General features: G+C 40.3%; 1 protein-coding gene across 4 annotated transcripts in view; it reads right to left on the bottom strand.

Annotated features, from left to right (window-relative positions):
* The window catches only part of BACH2 (BTB domain and CNC homolog 2), a 393,721-nt gene that overhangs the window by 78,562 nt on the left and 293,790 nt on the right, over positions 1–21,369 (bottom strand). For all 4 annotated transcript variants that reach the window (XM_023742482.1, XM_023742480.1, XM_004388416.2 and 1 more), the window contains one exon: positions 4,110–4,364. In XM_023742482.1, coding sequence (XP_023598250.1) covers positions 4,110–4,352 — 243 coding nt within the window. In that variant the 5' untranslated portion in view covers positions 4,353–4,364. The remainder of the gene's footprint in view (positions 1–4,109; positions 4,365–21,369) is intronic.

The raw sequence follows: 21,369 nt of genomic DNA, 5'->3' as shown, positions 1-21,369 counted from the left end.
GAGGGAGGGAGAGAGAGAGAGAACAGAACTCTGAACAGAACTCTGAAATACACTTAAGAAAGCATAAGGTCCACTCGAAGTCACCAAATTCACTTTTGCCCTATAGCCAGTCCCTGAATGAACCCTTTCTCTTCTTTAGAGTATAGGAGGACATAGGCAACCGGTCCAAAGAAAGGCAGTGGAACCAAGCAGCCTCATTTAAGAAAGGAGTTGGTGTGCAAACCCACTGTGGGCTACATGTCTTTAAAAAGCATACCCCATTCCTGTCCCCTGTACTCGACACACCATGAGTCTGGGCTTTACCACTGTGATGCCACTTCCAGCAGAGTTGGCATCTAGCCTGAAATGGTCTCCATGACGATAGCTAAGTAGGTGTTTGTTAAGCCAACTTTAATCCTAATGAGCAGTGGAAGAATGGCTTCGGATGCCTGGAACATGTACCGTTTTCTCTTCATCTCTTAGCACAAAATACACTTACTAATTATAAATTAAGGCCCCTGGGTGGTGCAAATGGTTTGTGCTTGACCACTAACCTAAAGGTTGGTGGTTAGAACCCACCCAGCAGCACCATGGAAGAAAGGCTTTGTGATCTGCTTCTGCAAAAATTACAGTCAAGAAAACCCTATGGAGCAGTTCTACTCTGTGACAAATGGGGTCATCATGGGTTGGAATCAACTCGATGGCAATGAGTAATTATAAATTAAATGGCATGTTTTATTATTTAGTGACAGTATTAAGTACAACGCTTTGTCTCCTACTATTTGCTGACGTATACCTGGGTGTGTTTTCCAATGGAGAGTCAACACTCAAGACCTATAAATCCTAGAATATATGCTATTCCATTTTAGGGAGGGAAAAAAGGGCAAGACATTTCAATTATTCCTTGCCTCAGAGAAGGAGGCCTCTATTGTCCGTCCTACTTCCAGTCTAGAGGCTACCTGGACACTTGCTGGCAGTGGTGTTGTCCATCAGTAGCTAGGATTTGGGGGGTAGAACCTCATGACTAGATAGCAGTGGAGGAAAGGACTAGATCTGGCCTAAACTGACTTAGTAGGGGTGTGGGAGTGGTGGCAGCTTGCTTTTGGAAGCTTCACAGTCCAAAGAGAAACTTTCAGACTTGGCCATGCTGGCTCCCTGAGAAGCACTGTGGATGGCTGGCCAGGGAGTGTAGTGGTGGGCCAAGGAGTTAATCAAATGCTTTCTCTTACATCATATGAAACAAATGCCAGTTAGTTCCAGGCAGCTACTTTCCAAGGTAGCGTTTGGGTTGTTTGCTTATTTATTACTTAATTCACATTCTATAAAGTCATTCACTGAGCAAAGTGGGATAATTACCATAGAGCCTGCAAGGACATCTCAGTGTCACACAGTAAAGGGAGGAAAACTATGCCTAGTGCATGGGGACCACAGGTGGGTGGTCTGAGCAGAGGGGAGGGTTCTTTAAAGGAGACCCTTAGAAACAATGATGAATCTACAAAGGAAAACACCACTGGGGCTGGTCTGCAGGCCCCATCTGCTAGAGTACTGACAATATAAATACATATTTCATAGAAGGAAAAAAAAAAAGCATAGAGTTACATCTTCAGGTTTCAGATACATGAGCAACCAGAATGCTTTAATGGTTTGGAGGCTATAGATGATGTAGGGGCAATAACCATTTACACAGCTAGGAAGAAAGAAAATCCACACAGAGCAAAACTGTTACAATTTGCAAACAATCAAAGAGGTCCAACAGTAGATTTTTGTGTGATGTCTGTAGAGTATGCCTCTTCCTTTAAAGAGTGCCCAATGCTAAGGAAATAAGCAGTTATCTGGAATTTGATATAAAAAGAAACTTTCAGGTTATGTCATATACATTTATAGCCCAATTTCCTTTAAATTTTACTGCCCTGGTATTATGATAAATAATTCAAGGACTTCAGAATTTTAGTGGTTTTTACAGGTAAGAACTAGGGCTCAGACAGGTTAAGTGACCAGACCAGGATCCCAGAGCTAACTGGGTACAGGCCTGGGCTTAGGGCAAATGGTCCAGGGAGTCTCAGATGGTGTCAACAGAGAGAAATTAACTTACATAAAGTATAATTTTAATTTGTAAGTATATTTTAATATAATTTAATTTTTTGAAAATCAGTAAAAAACATTATAAATGAAATGGCTCTCAAACACTTACAGTTCATAAGTTAACCATAAGCCCTGCTCCCCACCCAAGACGATTCTGGATAAACAGAAGTTTTCCAAATATTTCTAGAGATTTCTAGAGTTCACGTAAATAAGAAATATATTCTTGCTGCTTATCTAGAGAAGAAGAGAGTGTCGTACATTTGATGAATGCCTACTCTGGGATAGGAACCATGCTGAGAACTTTTATTTATCAACTCGCCTAGTCTTCACGGCAACCGAGTGGGTTAAGTACTCCCCTATTAGTGGAGATGAGGAAAATCCGGCTCAGACGTTACCCAGTCACACCACAGCTGCCACTCCTCAGCCTTCCCACATTACCAGGTACACAACTTTTACCGCTCCACCTCTGTTCCAATTACGTCATCTCCAATGGATTTGTCATTTTTCTATCTTTTTAGTTCTCTATTTGTTAGTGGTAATGGAGCATTTTATTGTGAGTACATAAAAAGGATATTAATGTGAAAACGCTGAATGCCTGTGCAGTTCTCACGTTATCAGCTGGTCACTCTCCTGCTGTGCAGTGGCAACAGCAGATGCTGCTTAACGAGAGACTGGAATCTGGTGGCCCCCGGGGCCTGTCTTATTTGCCTGTTTGTTTTTTATATTGAATTTGGGTGCTTTTTGGTGGAGCAGGCGTTCTCCCCACAACTCCCTACTGTCTTATACACAGTTATATTTTCACTCGTTTATATCACTTTACTCATCTATACTACTTTACTTAATTACATTATTTGCCAGGCCTCTGGAGGAGTTCGGTTTGTGAGCCCTAGGATTTAATGCCCACCCTGGTAGCCTAGCGGTTAAGAGCTACAGCTGCTAACCAAAAGGTGGGCAGTTTGAATCCAGCAGCTGCTCCTTGGAAACCCTATGGGGCAGTATTACTCTGTCCTGTAGGGTCCCTATAAGTCGGAATCGATTTGACAGCAACAGGTTTTTTGTAATCATTAGCACCTCACATCAGGGTGATGGTGTCTTTGACTTTTCCTAGGCTGCAGCGAAGAGCTGCTCAGGGGCACACTGCATGACTCCGGGGGCCATTCACATAGACTATGGATGTATGTTGTACCCCTGGAGGTTCTGCAATGCACAGCCTGCACAGCTGTTGATGGTGGCCCTAGAGTCACAGGGAATGACTCCATCCTAAACACAGGCCTCAGACCGCTCAGTATTACCATTAATCCCATGAAAATGAAAGGAAGTCAGGATGATGGAAGAAGAGGAATTGTACACACAGTTCAGAGGGTGACAATTTAATTGTTGGCCATTGTGAAGCCCATTCTTTGACTTCCTACAGCTCAAACCACCCCATTGAATGTCATCTCTGGACAGAAGGTCAAGCTACCCTAAAGTACAGAAATGACCGGGTTCACTGAAGTAATTAAGAAACCTAAGTAGGGTATTTTCAACAATGGTGAGTAAAGCAAGTTTACACTTCTCAGAATGTTACTATATTAACTGTGAAAATTACTGGTTGCTTTTATTTTTCCCCCAAGCAGAGAAGGTGCTGTGAATTCTTTCATTCTTTTACTCTCAACGGAAATCTAGCAATCCTTAAACCATCTGAAAGAGCTAAATCATAGCCACAGTGACAGTGATTCAGATCCCACATACAGGTCCGTACCAAACTCTGGCTGAACTACTCAAAACCTGAATGAAGAGAAGTGAACCAGAAACTCCAAGTGACTGTGAGCCGCAGGTGAGGTTCAGTTCCCTTCAAGTGAGGTGCTCTGTTCAGATTTGTGACTCTGAGACTTTAAGTGCTTCAAATAGAAACTGGTTACACCACAGACCTAATGCGTGGTGACTTGGGCATAAGCCCTTGAGTGAGGACGTGGCATAGGGTCTACCATCCAGCCCCTACTCAGCCAACTTTCTACAAGCCAATAAGCCTTCATTGACAACCACACAAACAAACTAAACGACTGTACCTCCTCAGGCAAGCTGACCACCAGGTCATGTTTCGTCTGTCCAACCAGCGCCTGCCAGAAGTATTCACTGCACGCGGCCAGCACAGCCCGGTGGGCCCGGAACTCCTTCCTCTCCACAATCAAAGTCACATCACAGAGAATATCCTTTTTCCGTTGGTCATTGAGGCCCAGGAGGATGTTGGTGCAGTGGACTGTGGACTCATACACATACATGGGGGAGTCAGGCTTCTCATCCACAGACATGCCGTTCACACCCTGAAAGAAAGAAAGGCCGAGTCACCACATACATCAGAGTCAGAGATGGAGGAGAGAGAGGACATCACAGTTCCTGTGTCACACTGCCATGAGCCAGCAGAAAGGAGCAGAATTGCCAATCAGCACATTCATGTTCAGTTAGCACAATAAGCTCAGAAAACTTATCTGGAAAGTCATGGTTTATTGCTGACTTTTAGCCTTTCCACTCAATGCATCATTTACCCCATGGTAACAAAGCCAGATTTTTTAATGAACACCTAAGAAATTTTAAGCACGTGGGTACTTTAAAACTTTGTAATTCTGACTTTGATATAAGACTGAAAAGAAACTTCCACTATTTATAAATAGTCCCAATTCAAGTACTAATTGAGATTTGTGTAAAGAGGAAATGGATCCCTTTTAAATGTTTGCAATGCTATGTTGGTGAAGTACACATAAAGTCCCTAAGCTGAAATTTGGCTAAGATGCCAAGCTGAGTAAATATCTAATAACAATACACAATTTAACAAATAAATTCAACTCTGTCTGTACTACAGAACAGACAGAGCCAGCTACTGCAACTACCCTCTTTTGCCACTTCAGACAAAGCACAACCAACATAATGTGATCGTTACTAGGCTCCTAAAAAGATATGCAATTGTCTTGTTATTATCCCGGCTGCTTTGATGTATACTTTTTAAGGAAACACTTTATACCATATCAGGAGTCATAAAAAAAGATATATTCAACAGTGAAGATCACTTTTACAAAAGGGGTCTTTGCTTTAAAGAGTGTCCATTGAGGTATTTTAAAAAACAGCATCCTTGGAGCATTTATAAATGACTTAACTTATATAACATAGTTTTCCAATAATGCCTATGACTACCATGAATCCCACTAGTGAGTCTTTTTGGGGGGAGGGGCTTTATTATTTTTTAACAGTTTTAATTGCATATATGTGTATAGTGTACAATATGACGTGTTTTGATGTATGTACACAACTGTGAAACTATCATCACAATTATGATCCTGAACATATCCATCACCACCCAAGGTGTCCTTATGTAGAGTCCCTGTTTGACACAAAGGGCTAAGCACTCGACTACTAACCGAAAGGTTCAAGGTTCAAACCTACCTAGAGTTGCCTCTGAAGAAAGGCCTGGCAATCTGCTTCTGAAAGGTCACAACCCTGAAAACCCAGTGGAGCACAGCTCTACTCTGCAACACAGGGGTCGCCATGATTCGGAATCATTTGAAAACCTTATCTTCGATGTGTTATCTAATTATGTTCTGCTGCATTGCAAATACAATTACAAAGTTTTCTTATGTCCCTTAGCAGTCTCTCTCTTCCACCTATTTTCTATCCCTTGCAACTATTGTTCTCCTTTCTGACGCTATATGTTAGTTTGCATATTCTGGAGTTTTACATAAATGGACTCCTAGGGTAAGTACTCTGCTCTGTCTGGCTTCTTTTACTCAGCATAATTATTTTTTAATTCATCCATGTTGTTGCATGTTTCAAAAGTTTGTTCCTTTCTTCCTAAGTAGTTATTCTATTGTATGGACATACCACAATTTCTTTATCCATTCATTAGAGTTCCAATTCTTTCACATCCTTGCCAATACTTGGTACGGTCAGTCTTTCTAACTTTGGCCATTCTAATAGATATACGGTGGTATCTTTTGGTGGTGTTATTTTGCACTTCACTAATGACTGAAGATGTGGAATATCTTTCATGTGCTTATTTGCCATCTGCATATCTTCTTTGGTGAGTATGTATTGAAATCTTTTGTTCATTTTTCATTGGGTTGTTTACTTATTATTGAACTTTGAGAGTTCTGAATAAAAGTTCTTTATTAGGTATGTAATTTGCAAGTATTTTCTCCAAGTCTGTAGCTTGTCTTTTCATACTCTTAACAGTGTCTTTCAAAGAGCAGCAAGTTCTTCATTTTGATGAAGTCCAATTAACCAAATTTTTCTTCTTTGCTTTTGGTGTTGTACCTAAAGAATCTTTGCCTACACCAAGGTCACAAAAATTTTTCCTATGTTTTCTGTTAGAAATTTTACTTATTTATTTTTTCGGCTCTTACATTTAGGTCTGTGATTCTTTTTGAATTGTTTTCTGTATATGTTACAAGGTATAGATTAATGTTAGTTTGTCTTTCTTTTGCATTATGAATATCCAATTGTTCCAGTGCCATTTGTTGGAAAGACTATCCTTTCTCTATTGAATTGGCTTTGCACCTTTGTTGAAAGTTGATTGTCTACATATTTGTGGGTCTATTTCTGGACTCTGTTCCATTGATATTTGTTTATCTTTATGCTAATATCACACTGTGCGGATTACTACAGCTTTATAACAAGTATTGAAATCATGTAATCTTAGTACTCTAACTTTGTTCTTTTTCAAAGTTACTTCGATTCTTTGCATTTCTGTATACATTTTAGAATCAGTTTGTCAATTTCTACAAAAAACCTGCTGGGGTTTTCACTGGGATTGTACTGAACCTATTGATCAATTTAGGAAGAATTGCTATCTTAGTAATATTAAGGCTTCTGATGATGAACATAGTATATCTCTCCATGTATTTAGGTCATCTTCAATTTTTAATTTTTTTCATACTCAACTTGACGCAATGGGTTTTAATTTTTCTCAGCAATGTTTTCTAGTAGTGTATAGGTCTCATACATCTTTTGTCAGATTTATGCCTACGCATTCATATTTTTGATGCCATTGCCATCTGTTATAGCAGCATTAGGTAACTCAAGCAGCACTTACAAACATTAATTTACCACAATGCTAACCATGTAGTATAAACTTAGCTATAAACGACAGTTTCTAATACCATATTACAGTGTTTCTGCAAAGAAGAGTTATTAATTCTTAGGGTATTCCAATAAAAGATAAAGCTTTATTATCTGGAACCACTTTTTCTGCAATCAGAATATCATTATAAATGACACAATTCAGTTATAATCACCATAACCCATAGGGTAAGAGCTAGTTTACATGGCTTCTGTTTATGCCTAGGAAATTGCCGCTAAATTCTTTATTTTCTAGTAAGAAGACAAATATTTTCTATTCTGGCTTTGTATTAATCCTTCATTTCCTTGGACGGTTTTCAGGATTTTTTTAAAACTCCCATCCAGGGTCTCAAGTCTGATTTACTTTCTCCATTCTTGGTTCTTAAAATATTACTTTTTTTTCTGATCACATTCAGTTTTCTCAATTAGTCTGTAGAAATTTATTGAGTTTTTTTTTTTCTTATCATAATAACTTGCATGTAGCAGGTACTCAAAACTGGGTGGAAACAATTAATGTTCTAGGACTTAGATGGTGTGCTTAATTCATAAAAAACATTTATAAAGAAAGTCTCATTTTTCTATCACGTTTATGGAGCAATACATAATGCACCTGCATCAAGAGGGGGGAAGCGTGCTGTGAAGGATACAAAGCCCTAAGTTCTTTAGAGAAACATGAAATGAAAGAAAAAAAAAAGAGAGAAATGAAAGTTAGATGCAGTGGAGAAAGGAGCAGACCAGAGGTCTAGGGCTTTGGTCCAGCTTCGGCATCAACCAGTTTGTGGATGTGGACAAATCACCTAACTTTCTCTGGGCCTACTTGCATGTTTGTAAAATGAAAAGTTTGGAGTAGAAGACTAGCAAAATTCTTACAGATATACAATTCTATGCATCTAGGAATCTATAAATATACCTAACTGCTCATAGGGATTGGATACTATCGTTTTAACTGAGAGAAGCTAGCTTCTTTTGAGGTTCTAAAGACAATTAATGTGCCTTATTTGTTGATGTTGCATGGCTTAGCAAAACTGTCTCTGCAGAGATGAAATGGGATGGATAAAATACATGAGGAAACTAAAGCCTTCTAGGAGAAAAGGAATTAGGACCTCAACCCCTGCTCCCCACAGGTTACAAGTTAGGGAGATCTGTCTGGATGGAGCAGAGTGTCCCTGGGTGAAGGGAAGAGAACAAGTCCTTTGAAATAAAATTACTTTTAGGAAATGGGGAATCCAAACCGAGGAGAAATTTCAGTACAATATGTGAAGGTGATGCGATTAGTTCCTCCAGTCTTTGCCTGTCTTAGCCTAGAGATTTGTTCTGGAAAACACGGCTGAGCAAGGTAGTATGAACTAAAAGAATATGTCACTTGGGAACCCCGTGTAGGGTTCCACTGAGGTCACAGTGGGGGCCTGATGGCTTCAGAGTAGCAACAGTCTGCCCCATCAGGCAGGAGCAGTCATCAACAGTGGTAAAGCAAAGGCAGTGAGTGGATAACCAGATTCCAGTTTACAAACAAGACTGGTGTGTCTTTGGACTCTGAGACAGCTAGGGTGGCCTCAAGAAGAAACTCCATATTCTGCTAATAGGGCAGATTTGGGAAAATAAAGGAGATATGGCAATATGCGTATCCCAAGATGATGAAGCAGGTCACGGTAGTCACATAAACATGGACATCTTTTTGGGTTAAACCTCTCAGACAGTTTTAAAAGACATCTAAGAAATATTAGATATGTTAATCAAATGATATAAAATCTATCATTCTCATGAAGCTGTTGCTAGACTTCAACCTGTCTGAATATTTTCTTGATTTTATTACATTATTCCTGGATAATCCTTCTTTATGCCATGCCAGCACCACTATTTTCCTCTTGGCTTTTCATTTCTATTGAGTTTTATCATACCCCTCCCTGTTGGCCCCTCTTCAAGTATAACGGAACATACGGTTTCTTCCTCTTCCTCTAGAAACCAGTCAGCCCTTCTCATACTCCAATTATCGTGGGTGCTCTTCTATGAACTCCTTCCAACTTGTCTGTTTTGATTGACCCATATGTCAAAACTGAACTTGGCTTCTCCTATCACTGCATGCTAAGATTAAAAAATGTCCCATTAAGTTTTCTTTTTTCATTTATCTTACCATTATTAATTAAACAATATTTTTTCCCCTAATGCTGTAAATCCCGAAATCTGCAGCAGGACTCATGGGATCTAAGAATGAAATACTTTGTAGGGCACCTACACGGCACCCGAAATAGCGTGTAGGAGTCTGACAGCCAGTCTTTACTCTAAGCACTAGACAATGTGTTAAAGTATGTAGACATTAGCTGAAATCAGATTGTAAGGAAGCTTTCCAAAGGTTCTGATTTGGGTTTTGGCTACATCTCAGTCTTCTTTTTGTAGGCCAAAAAACCCAGCTGCACGTGTACACACACATATACCCCAATCATCTTATCATATGGTTCAGCAGTAAAATTACTATTATTTTGTCATAAGTATGTTCATCCTCTCAAAAAGCTACACAGACCACAACTCTATCCCCTCAAAGGTACAGTACTGATGAATGCAGACTCACTCACTCACTTACTTATTCATTCATTATTGGGTCATACTCAAAAATAAAAATATCTAAATTAGTTCTGAAGAAAAAAATCTATAACTCAGAAAACTAAAACCTAAAAAAAATAAATCTGCAGTGGGAAATCTGAAGAGCTGAAATTCACAAAAAGTAGAATCTTAAGTTTTTCAGACAACCTGTCATGTCTAGAATGTTTCAGATGAAAAGAAATGAATATGCCTTGCAGGTAATGAAAAAGACCAAATTACAGACCATTTCTCTTGAAATTCCAACCACATTTCTCCTAGGAACAGTGCATTAAGTAAATACTTCTGTGAATGAAACACTACATTATTTAGTAATCGCTGAGTAAATTTCTGCTCTTATCAACCATGCCTGTTTCTCAAAGTTTTTTTTACTATAAAACTGTAAGGGTTAGTCTTTATAAAAGAAAGTTATCAAGCCTATAGAAATTTTAGAGTGCATAATGCTGTTAAAATTACTAAATTATTACCGTTGGATGGGAAACAGTTTTCAACTGCATCAAGACTCAAACTTCTTACTTAAAGTCGAAGGCAATCCAATTTCAGTATTTTCTAATGGAAAACTGCAGTGCCTGTCACTCGATGTCTCTAATGCCTTAGGAAGCTAAAGTAAGGGCCTGACATGGAGCAGCTAAAGCGTTTCGTGTTCTTTATTTACTCAAACACTCCATCTGCTTGCGTACTAGTTAGTGCCAAGGAACTGAAATTTAAGGCTGTTGTTAGGAGGAAGCACTTGGGATTGTATCATCAAATCCTTAATAGCTCTGAATGGTTCTTGTATTTCAATAAAAACTTCCATTTTCCTTGACCTTTCAGGGGGAAGTTCAACTTACTGACATAGTTTGTGACAGTGTTTTATACTGCACAGATAAAATATATATATAAAATTAGGCACAATGTCCCAAGTTCCAATTTTTTACTAATTTTTGTTTTTGATGCTTTAAAAAAAAAAATCATTCTTTTAAATAGACCAAAATTAAAAGAAATAACCCAAATTGGTATCTGGTAATAAAGTAGTGACAACTATTAGCACTTTTTCTACATTTAAATATGAACAATGTGAAGAGGCTGAGTCTGATACAGAGGCTGATCTGGAAGAAGTGTTAGAATGTTGGTAACCAACATGTATGTATGATCTAAGAGCAATAAAGATTTAAAGATGTATTACACACCTACCATACTGGCAAGAATTAGAAAATTTGACAATATCAAGTGTTTGTGATGATGTAAAGCAACAGAACTCTCATACACTGACAGTTGGTTCTATGTCTTTGGAAAACAATTTAGCATTATCTAGTAGCTGCAGATGTGCATAGATTATGACTCAGTAATTCCATTCTGTGGATACTGTGTCGTTTAGAGTCAGAAAAGGTGTGTGTCAGGGTTGCATCCTTTCACCACACTTATTCAATCTGTATGCTGAGCACATAATCCAAGAAGCTGGACTAAATGAAGAAGAACACGGCATCAGGACTAGAGGAAGACTAGTTAACAACATGCGATATGCAGATGACACAACCTTGCTTGCTGAAAGTGAAGAGGACTTGAAGCACTTACTGATGAAGATCAAAGACTACAGCCTACAGTATGGATTACACCTCAACATAAAACAAAAATCCTCACAACTGGACCGATAAGCAACATCATGATAAATGGAGAAAAGACTGAAGTTGTCAAGGATTTCATTTTACTTGGATCACAATCAAATGTCCACAGAAGTAGCAGTCAAGAAATCAAACAACATATTGCATTGGGCAAATCTGCCGCAAAAGACCTCTCTGAAGTATTAAGAAGCAAAGATCTCATTTGGAGGACTAAGGTGTGCCTGAGCCAAGCCATGGTATTTTCAATCACCTCATATGCATGTGAAAGCTAGACAACGTATAAGGAAGACTGAAGAACTGATGCCTTTGAATTATGGTGTTGGTGGAAGAATATTGAATACACCATGGACTGCCAGAAGAACGAACAGATCTGTCTTGGAAGAAGTATAGACAGAACGCTCCTTAGAAGCTAGGACGGTGAGACTTCATCTCACATACTTTGGACTTGTTATCAGGAGGGACCAGTCCCTGGTGAAAGATATCATGCTTGGTAAAGCAGAGGGTCAGCAAAAGAGAGGAAGACCCTCAAGGAGATGGACTGACACAGTGGCTGCAACACCAGGCTCAAACACAGCAACGACTGTGGGATGGCACAGAGCTAGGCAGTGTTTTGTTCTGTTGTGCATAGGGCCGCTGTGAGTTGGAACTGACGCGACAGCACCTAACAACAACAACAACAATTCTATTCCTAGGTTACACCTTGAGAAACTCTGCATGTCTGTATCAGGAACCCTGTACAGCAGTGTTGACAGCAGTGTCGTCTGGAATAACTCTGAACTGGAAACAACATAATGTCCATCAGCAGCAGAATGAACAAATACACTCAGGTATGTTCATATATACATGTAATAGAATTGTATAAAGCCAATTAGAGCCATATGCAATAACACAGATGAATCTCACAAACCTAATATTGAATACTGAGTGACAGACGCAAGACACAAAATAATAGCATACAATATGATTCCATTTATATCAAGTTTAAAACGGGTAGAACTTAAATATCGAAGGATATATACATAGGTGGTAAAACTATAAAGAAAAGACTCAGAATAGAGGTTCCATCTGGGGAAGGAGCATGGGGTGGGGAGCTCTAGGGGTGCTGTCACAATCCTGTATCTCTTGACATGGGTGTTCACTTTATAATGTTCAATTATACATTTATGTTTCATGTACTTTTCTATATCCATGTAATATTTTACAATTAACCCCCACCCCAAATCAAACCAAACCCACTGCCATCGAGTTGATTTCAACTCAATCCCCCTTAACTTAAAGCTACATTTTCACTGTAGGTAAGGATTAACAACTCAAGTGTTTATGAGAGCCTGACTCCATTCTGTTGGTTAATCACAAAGGTCTTTGTGTGGACTTTGGTTTTCCCATGAAAACACACACCCATACCGTATAGCCTACAACCTCAGGTCAGAAGGGTCCTTAAACATAACACATCTAAACAATTCCAACTTGTAAGTTTTAAATAAGAATCTACAAAAATGGGCAGAACACATGGACATGGCCTTTTGGGCAGTGGTGAGAAATCTGAACCCAGGTGTTTGCTTCTTAGCAAAACTCTTTTCACAACTCCTGTGTTTCATCTACTTTCTTGTCAAAGCCAAATAATTTCAGTGAACCTCCATTTCCTTATCTATAAAATGAGGAAATGGACCAGGCAACCTCTAAGGTATTCCTAGTTTTAATTTCTATGTTTCTATGAAAGTACAGGAATTTTAGGAAAATCTCAAAACATGAGTTTCTCTACCTGCAGTTCTTGAGAAGACTGTTAGGAAGTTGGAGAAGCTCAAAATAACACACCTGGATGGAAGGGGAAAATGCCGTCATACAACTTTTTGGGGAGATGAGGAAGACTGCCTGAAAAAAGTCTGAACTTTTCCCTTATAATCAATTCAAAGGAAGAAAGGATCAAGGGCTCATTTTTACATATTAATCAAACTCACTGCCCATTGGTATTGAGCAACAGTTCAACACTCTGCTCTCTTCCTACCCCTAAAACAGTGCTCTAGCATGCACAATGCGTTTTCCGAAGCTGTCTTAGTTATGTGTTTATGGAATCAACAGGGCTGTCCATCCTTTCCTCCTGTCTGAGTCTCTATCCAGCAATGTCAGGCAAGACAACACTGTTTAGGGAGCCAGGGAGAAGGCTATGGCTTGGACTTGACAATAAAAAAGCCTGTTACTGTCGAGTTGATTCCAATTCATGGTGACCCCATGTGTTACAGAACAGAACTGCTGCATAGGGTTTTCTTGGCTGTAATCTTTACGGAAGCAGACTGCCAGGCTTTTTTTCCACAGTGCCACTGGGTGGATTTGAACAGCCGATCTTTAGGTTAGTAGTTGAGTTGAAACTGTTTATGCCACCCAGGGACCTTGGATTTGACAATAACATGGTACATAAGCTGTTACCTCAAAGAGCAGATGAAATAATTAAATGCTTTGAAATCAATAGGTTAAGGCAACTCCAACCTATGCTATCTAGGACACATGATTACTGTTAGGGGTGGCTGGATGATAGTGGGGGTGTGGGTGTGGGCAAAGGAGGTGGGTGACACAGGGGCAGGGAGGAAGTATGGAACTGGGAACTGACAGGTTTCAGTATGCAGCTTTTTGATCATCTACCCTGCTATTCTTTCCTGTATTCTGATGCTTGCTTACGGTTCATTTGTGGTAAACGCCACCCCCCACCTCCCTATCCACCCCCCTAAAGGTAAAGCCAAAGCCCCTGTCTATTCTGCTGGGATAAAGCCGGTCATTTTCTACCCTTGGCAAGTTTTCTTTTCTATATTGTCACTTCCAGGTTCTCTCCGGTATGACTTCTTTTTATCTATGCTCTTCATTTATATTCATTTCTCATACGTCAATCTCTGCTTCCTATTAGCATTTTCTTCTTGCCTATTAGGAGTTGGAGGACAGAGATAAGTCATTTCTTTTGTACGTTTTTCTTTATCAGGGCATCTGTGTGAAATAGTCTTTTCCAGTGTCCCCTTCCCTCCCCTTCTAGCCAGAGGACTATTACCCTAGAGCTTCATGTTGCTAACGTGAGAAGAAATTGTGAACAATGACTATGAGGCTAAATGAGCGTGGTGAAACCTATTTACTTCATTAAGGCTCCTTGAGGGAAATGCAAGGATGAGAAACTGAGAGATAAGGGTTAATACTAAAAGAATAAAAGATCCATTTGACTCAGAGCAATCTCCAGTTTGCCTGGATTCTATCAGACACCCTTCTCCATGGGGAAATCATCACAGAGAAATGACATGCAAAGTGCGCCATAAAGCATATGAGTCAAACCAGAGGGAGGATGACTCAACGGATCATTTTACATTTTAATAGAAGGCACTGCAGATTTCTACCTAGTGCACAGTTCAACACAGGGCTCGCGTCCCCTCCCCAAAAAATGTTCTCCATCGGGTGGGAGGGGAGTTCCCAGAGCCTGACAGAAATTGTTCTGTCTTAGAGAAAAGAACAAAGTCAAAACTCACAACAGAGAATCAAAGACTAATAAAAGACAACAGATATTCAAATGCAGAATAAAGGGAAGACTGCAAGTCTAATTCCAGCTTTAGCATTACTGTCAAACCTAAGACACAACCTGAGAAAACTGAGCTCAGTAATTAGTGGACTTCAAATCTGAGAGGGAGAGGGGGGATGGAAGGGAAATGAAGAAGAGGACAACGACGTGGAGAGGAGGGAGAAGAAAGAGGACATCTAAGTGTGGCAATTAAAACATTTTTTTTTTTGTTCCTTAAATTAGATTCAAAAGACGCTATTGTAGTAATTACTGTCAGAAATATGTATACCAGTCAGTGCCAGTGCTGGGCTGGATTTCCATGGGAAGTCAAGAAATAATACTAGCAATGCCATTATCTCTAGCACATTATCTGGACTAGAAACTGCTTGTAGGTGGTAATATGGGTAGGTTTATCTGATCAGGAATTCTTATGCTAGAGACTGGATTATCAAACCAACTTCTAGAAACTTCTCAGGGAAGCCACCTCCAGACTCACTTTTGCTAGAAGAGTCTGACTAGACACAAAGGACATTTATAGTTATGTGGCTGTTTATCCTCATGATCTCTATCAATGCCTGCCCTGGCTCATGACAAGGTGTGCTGCTTACCAGTAGGAAAGAAAACAGAGGTCAGTTACGGAAGCTTGGTACAAATACCACTTTCACAGAAAAGAGCCTTAATAAAAAAAAGGAAACTTGCTTCTCTATGCACCAGGGTCTTTTAGACACCATGATTCTGTTCTGAAGTATCATCTTCTCTCCAGGGACGTAAGCTGGGACAAATAAAGTTTAGACTGCAAGATGGTCCACCTGTAACTAAAAATCAAAACTCAGCACCAAACCCAAGGCAGGCAGCATCTAACTGGGGGCAGAGAAGACCTCTGGCTCAAAGGTCATTCTGGAAGTGCTTTGGGAAAGGCTTGTGAATTTCCATTGAAGCACTGGTTACTCCTCTCCCTTCCGTTTTCTATTTAAAAATGACTAAAACCATGAAGCTATGACCACTGGCTGGCAGTTTATTAAATCCTACATCAGGTAATAAAAGCACCTGAACCATCTGTCATCATACAGGAGGTCAAATGGGGCTGGAATATTAACACACAGGTGAAATGCTCTCCTGAGTGCATGGGGAAAAGGCAAGAGACCATGAAGAGGGAAAGGGGAGAAAGGATGTGCTCTAAGCTTTCCAAGTTCCTGTTCTGTCCTTGGCAGTTTCTCAGAGTGACTCTAATTGTCCTCAAAAGGCAGGGGCACAACTGCTTCAAGACACTGAGTATACTGTTTAACATATAAATCATATTATAAATATGCCTACACCACCACCACTCACACACACCATTTGTACCTCACAGAATCTTTATTTCAGAAAGAAGAAGTTATATTAAAGAAGAGATTATTTTCTAACTCATTATAAAAAGTCAAAATTGCACTGTCATGAGGGAGAAAATAGCCCCTCTCCAAATGGTCAGGAAGGGGCATGACAAGGGCTGGCCCTTCGGTCAGGAAGTTCCTGAGAAGCAGAGAGAAGCACCAAGCAGGAAGAGGCTTCTCAGCATTCTTGACTTTACAATGTACCCACTTCCCATGTCTTCTTCCATCCTTAGACAGAGGAGCCTCTCTTTGAGTTCCTGCTCTCCCACTTCCTAGCTGTGGGGCTTTGGGCATTTTAATGAAATTCTGTAATCCTTGGTCTTTCCATCTGCAACAAGCTATGTGAAGATTAAATGAGATGAAGCAATAAAGTATTTAGGATGGTCTTTATTTCACAATGAACACCCCACAAACAAAAGCATTATTATGAAAAGAAAATTAATTTCTTTGTGCATTTTATGAATTTGTAATTCTGTACACTTTCCTTTCACCACACTTATTCAATCTGTACGCTGAGCGAATAATCTAAGAAACTGGACTATTTGAAGAAGAACGTGGCATCAGGATTGGAGGAAGATGCATTAACGACCTGCGATATGCAGATGACACAAACTTGCTTGCTGAAAGTGAAGAGGACCTGAAGCACTTACTGATGGAGGTGAAAAACTACAGTCTTCAGTATGGATTGCACCTCAACATAAAGAAGACAAAAATCCTTACAACTGGACCAATAAGCAACATCACGGTAAGTGGAGAAAATATTAAAGTTGTCAAGGATTTCATGTTACTTGGATCCACAATCAATGCCCATGGAAGCAGCAGTCAAGAAACCAGGAGACATACTGCATTGGGTAAATCTGCTGCAGAAGACCTCTTCAAAGTGTTAAAAAGCAAGGATGTCACTTTGAGGACTAAGGTGTGCCTGACCCAAGCCATGGTATTTTCAGTTGCCTCACAGACATACGAAAGCTGGACAATGAATAAGGAAGACTAAAGAAGAACTGACGCCTTTGAATTACAGTGTTGGTGAAAAACACTGAATATACTATGAATTGCCAGAAGAACGAACAAAGTTGTCTTGGAAGAAGTATAGTCAGAATGCTCCTTGGAAGCAAGGATGGCGAGACTTCATCTAATGTACTTTGGACATGTTATCAGGAGGGACCAGTCCCTGGAGAAGGACATCACCATATATGCTTGGTAAAGTGGAGGGTCAGCGAAAAAGAGGAAGACCTTCATCGAGATGGATTGACACAGTGGCTGCCAACAATGAGCTCAAGCATTACAACGATTGTGAGGATGGCACAGGACTGGGCAGTGTTTTGTTCTGTTGTACATAGGGTCGCTATGAGTTGGAACTGATTTGACGGCACCTAACCACAACAACAGACACTTTTCTTATATTGAGGCAAACCTAAACTGCATGAAGAGTGATGTATGTGTTTTCCAGATTCTCCTGCTTAAATCTGGGGAAATATCAATTTGCTTGATTTCCATCCTAGGCCTGTGAGGCAATGACAGGACGAGGCCTGGGTTCTGGTGCTAGTTCCAGCAGTGCTTTTCTGAGCGACTATGGCCATGACACCATTGTAGCCTTCCCTCTGCAATATCCCACCATGACCATGAAGGTCAAATAAGGCAATGGATTTGAGAACTCTCTGAGAAGCATAAAGGACTCTGCTTGCATCAGGAATTATCCTCACCATCATTTGACTAATTCTACACTTAATTATATCAAGAACGTCTGCTCTTGTGGGCACTTAACCCTGATAGATTGCTCTCTCATGCCAAGAGCAACTGTCTGGCAGATGGGAGACTTGTATTGATTCTCACCTCATAACAGCTTCTAAAAGATTCCATCCCTTTTTATTTACTAAAAGTCAGTGCTTTGAATATTCCACCTTGCTGTTACAAGCTTTCCTTGTCTTCTTTCTCTGCTACCTACTGCATATGTGTCTCGCACAAATCAGAATCTTCTTTCATCTGAGAGGCAATATGGCGTAGCGCTGAGGAGCCAGGCTCTGGAGCCAAACTGCCTGCATCTGAATGCTGACTGCTACGCCACCTCGGACAACCACGGGAGCGCTCTCTAAGGATTCCTTATCTGTGATCAGTTGTCATGACGAGTAAACATTTTAAAACTCATACATGTAAAGTGCTTAGAACAATTCCTGGAATGTAGTAAGCACTCACTAAATGTATACCCATACCCATACGGTTTTATAGAAGCAGTGTGCATAATGGTTAAGAGTGCAGGCTCTGGAACCAGACTGCCTGGGTCTGAATCCTGACTCTGCTACTCAGTAGCTGCAAAACCTTGGGCAAGATACGTAACTTTTCTGTGCTTCAGTTCCTTCATCTGTAAAATGGATATGATAAAGAGTACCTATCTCATAGCGTTTTGAGGATTATAAAAGTCCATATGTTTTTTTGTTGATTAATTCATTTATTCACTCATTCAACATAAAGAAAATGCTCAATAAAATTAGCTATTCTTTCTCACTCATTCTAACTTTTCCCGTTCACTTTTCATTCCCAGCTTGATAACGATTTCTCTTTTCACATCAGTACCTCCTGTTTTCAGCCCTGCCTACATAATTCAGGCTCTCCTAGCAGACTTCTCATCTCTTAAGATCATACTAGTTCTCAAATTGCATGGATTTAGGATATCTAGAGAGGGGCCTGAAATGTGCATTTTGATCCCCATGGCAAGTGATCCAAGGCAGCCTGCAAAACGGGAGTCCTTGCCCTGCCACTTCGTAGAGCTAGGGACTTGGGCAGCTTATTTCAGCTCTTTGAGACTCGATTCTTGACATACGTAGTGAAGATAAAACCTGCCTTCTAAGGGCTTTTTGAGAGTTAAATATGAAGGCTCAATCTTTGACACCCTTTAGTCTTGGCTCAGACATCACCTTCCCAGTAAGGCCTCCTTGGCCACCCTATTTAACCCACAACCCGGCTTCCCACCAGCACCCTCTATTCTCTTTCCCCGCTTTCTGTCTCTCCATAACATTTATCACCACCTTACATATGCTATATTTTACCTATATTTTGTTCATTGCTTATTTTTCCCTAGACAAGAGTTTTGCTCATTGTTGATTCCTCAGAGTCTCAAAAGTGCTAGGTACATAGTAGGCACTCAATAAATATATTTTTATTTATTTAATTTTATTGTGCTTTAGGTGAAAGTTTACAGCTCAAGTTAGTTTCTCATTCAAAAATTTATACTCATTGTTTTGTGACATTGGTTGCAATCCCCACAATGTGACAGCACTCTCCCCCTTTCCTCCCTGGGTTCCTAATGTCCATTCATCCCGTTCCTGTCCCTTCCTGCCTTCTTGTCTTGCTTTTGGGCAGGAGATGACCATTTGGTCTTGTATATTCGACTGAACTAGGAAGCACGGTCCTCATGTGTGTTATTGTTTATTTTATAGGCCTGTCTAATCTTTGTCTGAAAAGTGGGCTTCATAAGGAGTTTCATTTCTGGGTTAGTAGAGTGTCCAGGGCCATAGTCTCAGTTCCTCCAGTCTCTATCAGACCAGTTAAGTCTGGTCTTTTTTTTTGAATTTCAGTTTTGTTCTATATTTCTCTCTCGCTCTGTCCACGACTCTTTGTTGTGATCCCTGTCACAGAGCAGTAGGTGGTGGTAGCTGAGCACCACCCTGTTCTTCTCGGTCAATAAATATTTGATAAGAAAACAGATGGAAAAGAGTTTTCATAGATTACAAGAGGTCCATATGTTACTTGTTAAAGATGAACAAGTAACTGGAAATCACTTTGTTCCTGCTGATGTCTCCTTCAAATCTGCTTCTTGACACACTTGCCTATGCTCTCTGGAGTTGTCTGTCTTTTCTGGGCCTCAAAGTCGCCTTGCCTGTCCACTTATCTACAAAACACTCAGTCCATTCTGAACAATGTGAATGTTAGAGGAGACTAATGATATAACCTCCAAGATATACAATCAAGAAAATGGGGAGATACAAAAGCTATAGGAGAAGCTTAGACAGACACAATGGAGGAAAAGCTAACATTTAGAGAGTTTCTAACTGGAAGGGCTTTAAGTGTGTTTTATTTCCAAGGCTTTCTGGGCTCAACTATTCACAAACAGTAAAACATAGTCTTTATCCATTGGTTCTGAACAGTGTGGGTCCCTGCAGAGTATAATTTAGCTGTTCTCTCCTGGTAAAAACCTCCTGGTTCCCGCTTCTGAATGACGGCTCTGACTCCTTCCCCCTTAAGCTCATGGCCTACCATCTTGAACTGCCAAACAGAGGACCACCTATGGCCTCCCTTTCAGCAGTTCCCAGGCCTCCAAGGAGTCCCTGGGTGGTGCAGATGGTTAACAGCCTCGGCTGCTAACTGAAATGCTGGACATTTGAGTCCACCAGAGGCAACTCAGAAGAAAGGTCTGACAATCTACCTCTGAAAAATCAGCTATTGAAAATTTTAGAGAGCACAGTTACACTCTGGCACACACAGGGTCACTATGAGTCAGTGTCAACTCAACAGCAACTGGTCAGGTCTCCAAGCCCTCAGGAGAAGACTGGGATACAGAGCTGGCATACAGGGCCCTCAACTGCATCCTCAGGATAATGGTTTCAGAGTGTGGCTGAGTTGGTGAGACCACTGCCAGAACCTCTGCTGCCTTGGGATCATACATGGCTCTGGAGGGCCTGGGAGGAGAGGAGATGGTGAGAGGAAGGTTTCTGATCTCTATTCCAAAATCAGGCAAGCACTGAGGCCACCTCTTCCTCAGATGCTATACGTGTGTGTTTAGTTCTACTCACAGTGGTCTGATGACAGTTTCCTCTTTAATAATTTATAATTTGCAATTGTAAGACATCAGAGCCAACACAACCAACGTAAAAATAAACCGCTCATGATCTTCCTGAGAATGTGGCAGTACATTTGCACAGTAATCTCCAGGAACCTTCCCCTGTGGATGCTTTTCTGATCAGCTTAGAAAAGGACGATTAAAACACAGTATATGCTGCTGGTGGGAATGCAAAATGATACAACCATTTTGGAAAATGATATGGCGTTTCCTCAGAAAACTAGAAATAGACTTACCATTCGATCCAGCAATCCCACTCCTAGGAATATATCCTAGAGAAATAAGAGTCGT

This window comes from Trichechus manatus, unplaced genomic scaffold, assembly GCF_000243295.1.
Source record: "Trichechus manatus latirostris isolate Lorelei unplaced genomic scaffold, TriManLat1.0 scaffold00211, whole genome shotgun sequence".
Taxonomy (NCBI): Eukaryota; Metazoa; Chordata; class Mammalia; order Sirenia; family Trichechidae; genus Trichechus; species Trichechus manatus.
The sequence above is the reverse complement of the archived record's forward strand: the minus strand, read 5'-3'. Positions and strand labels throughout refer to the sequence as shown.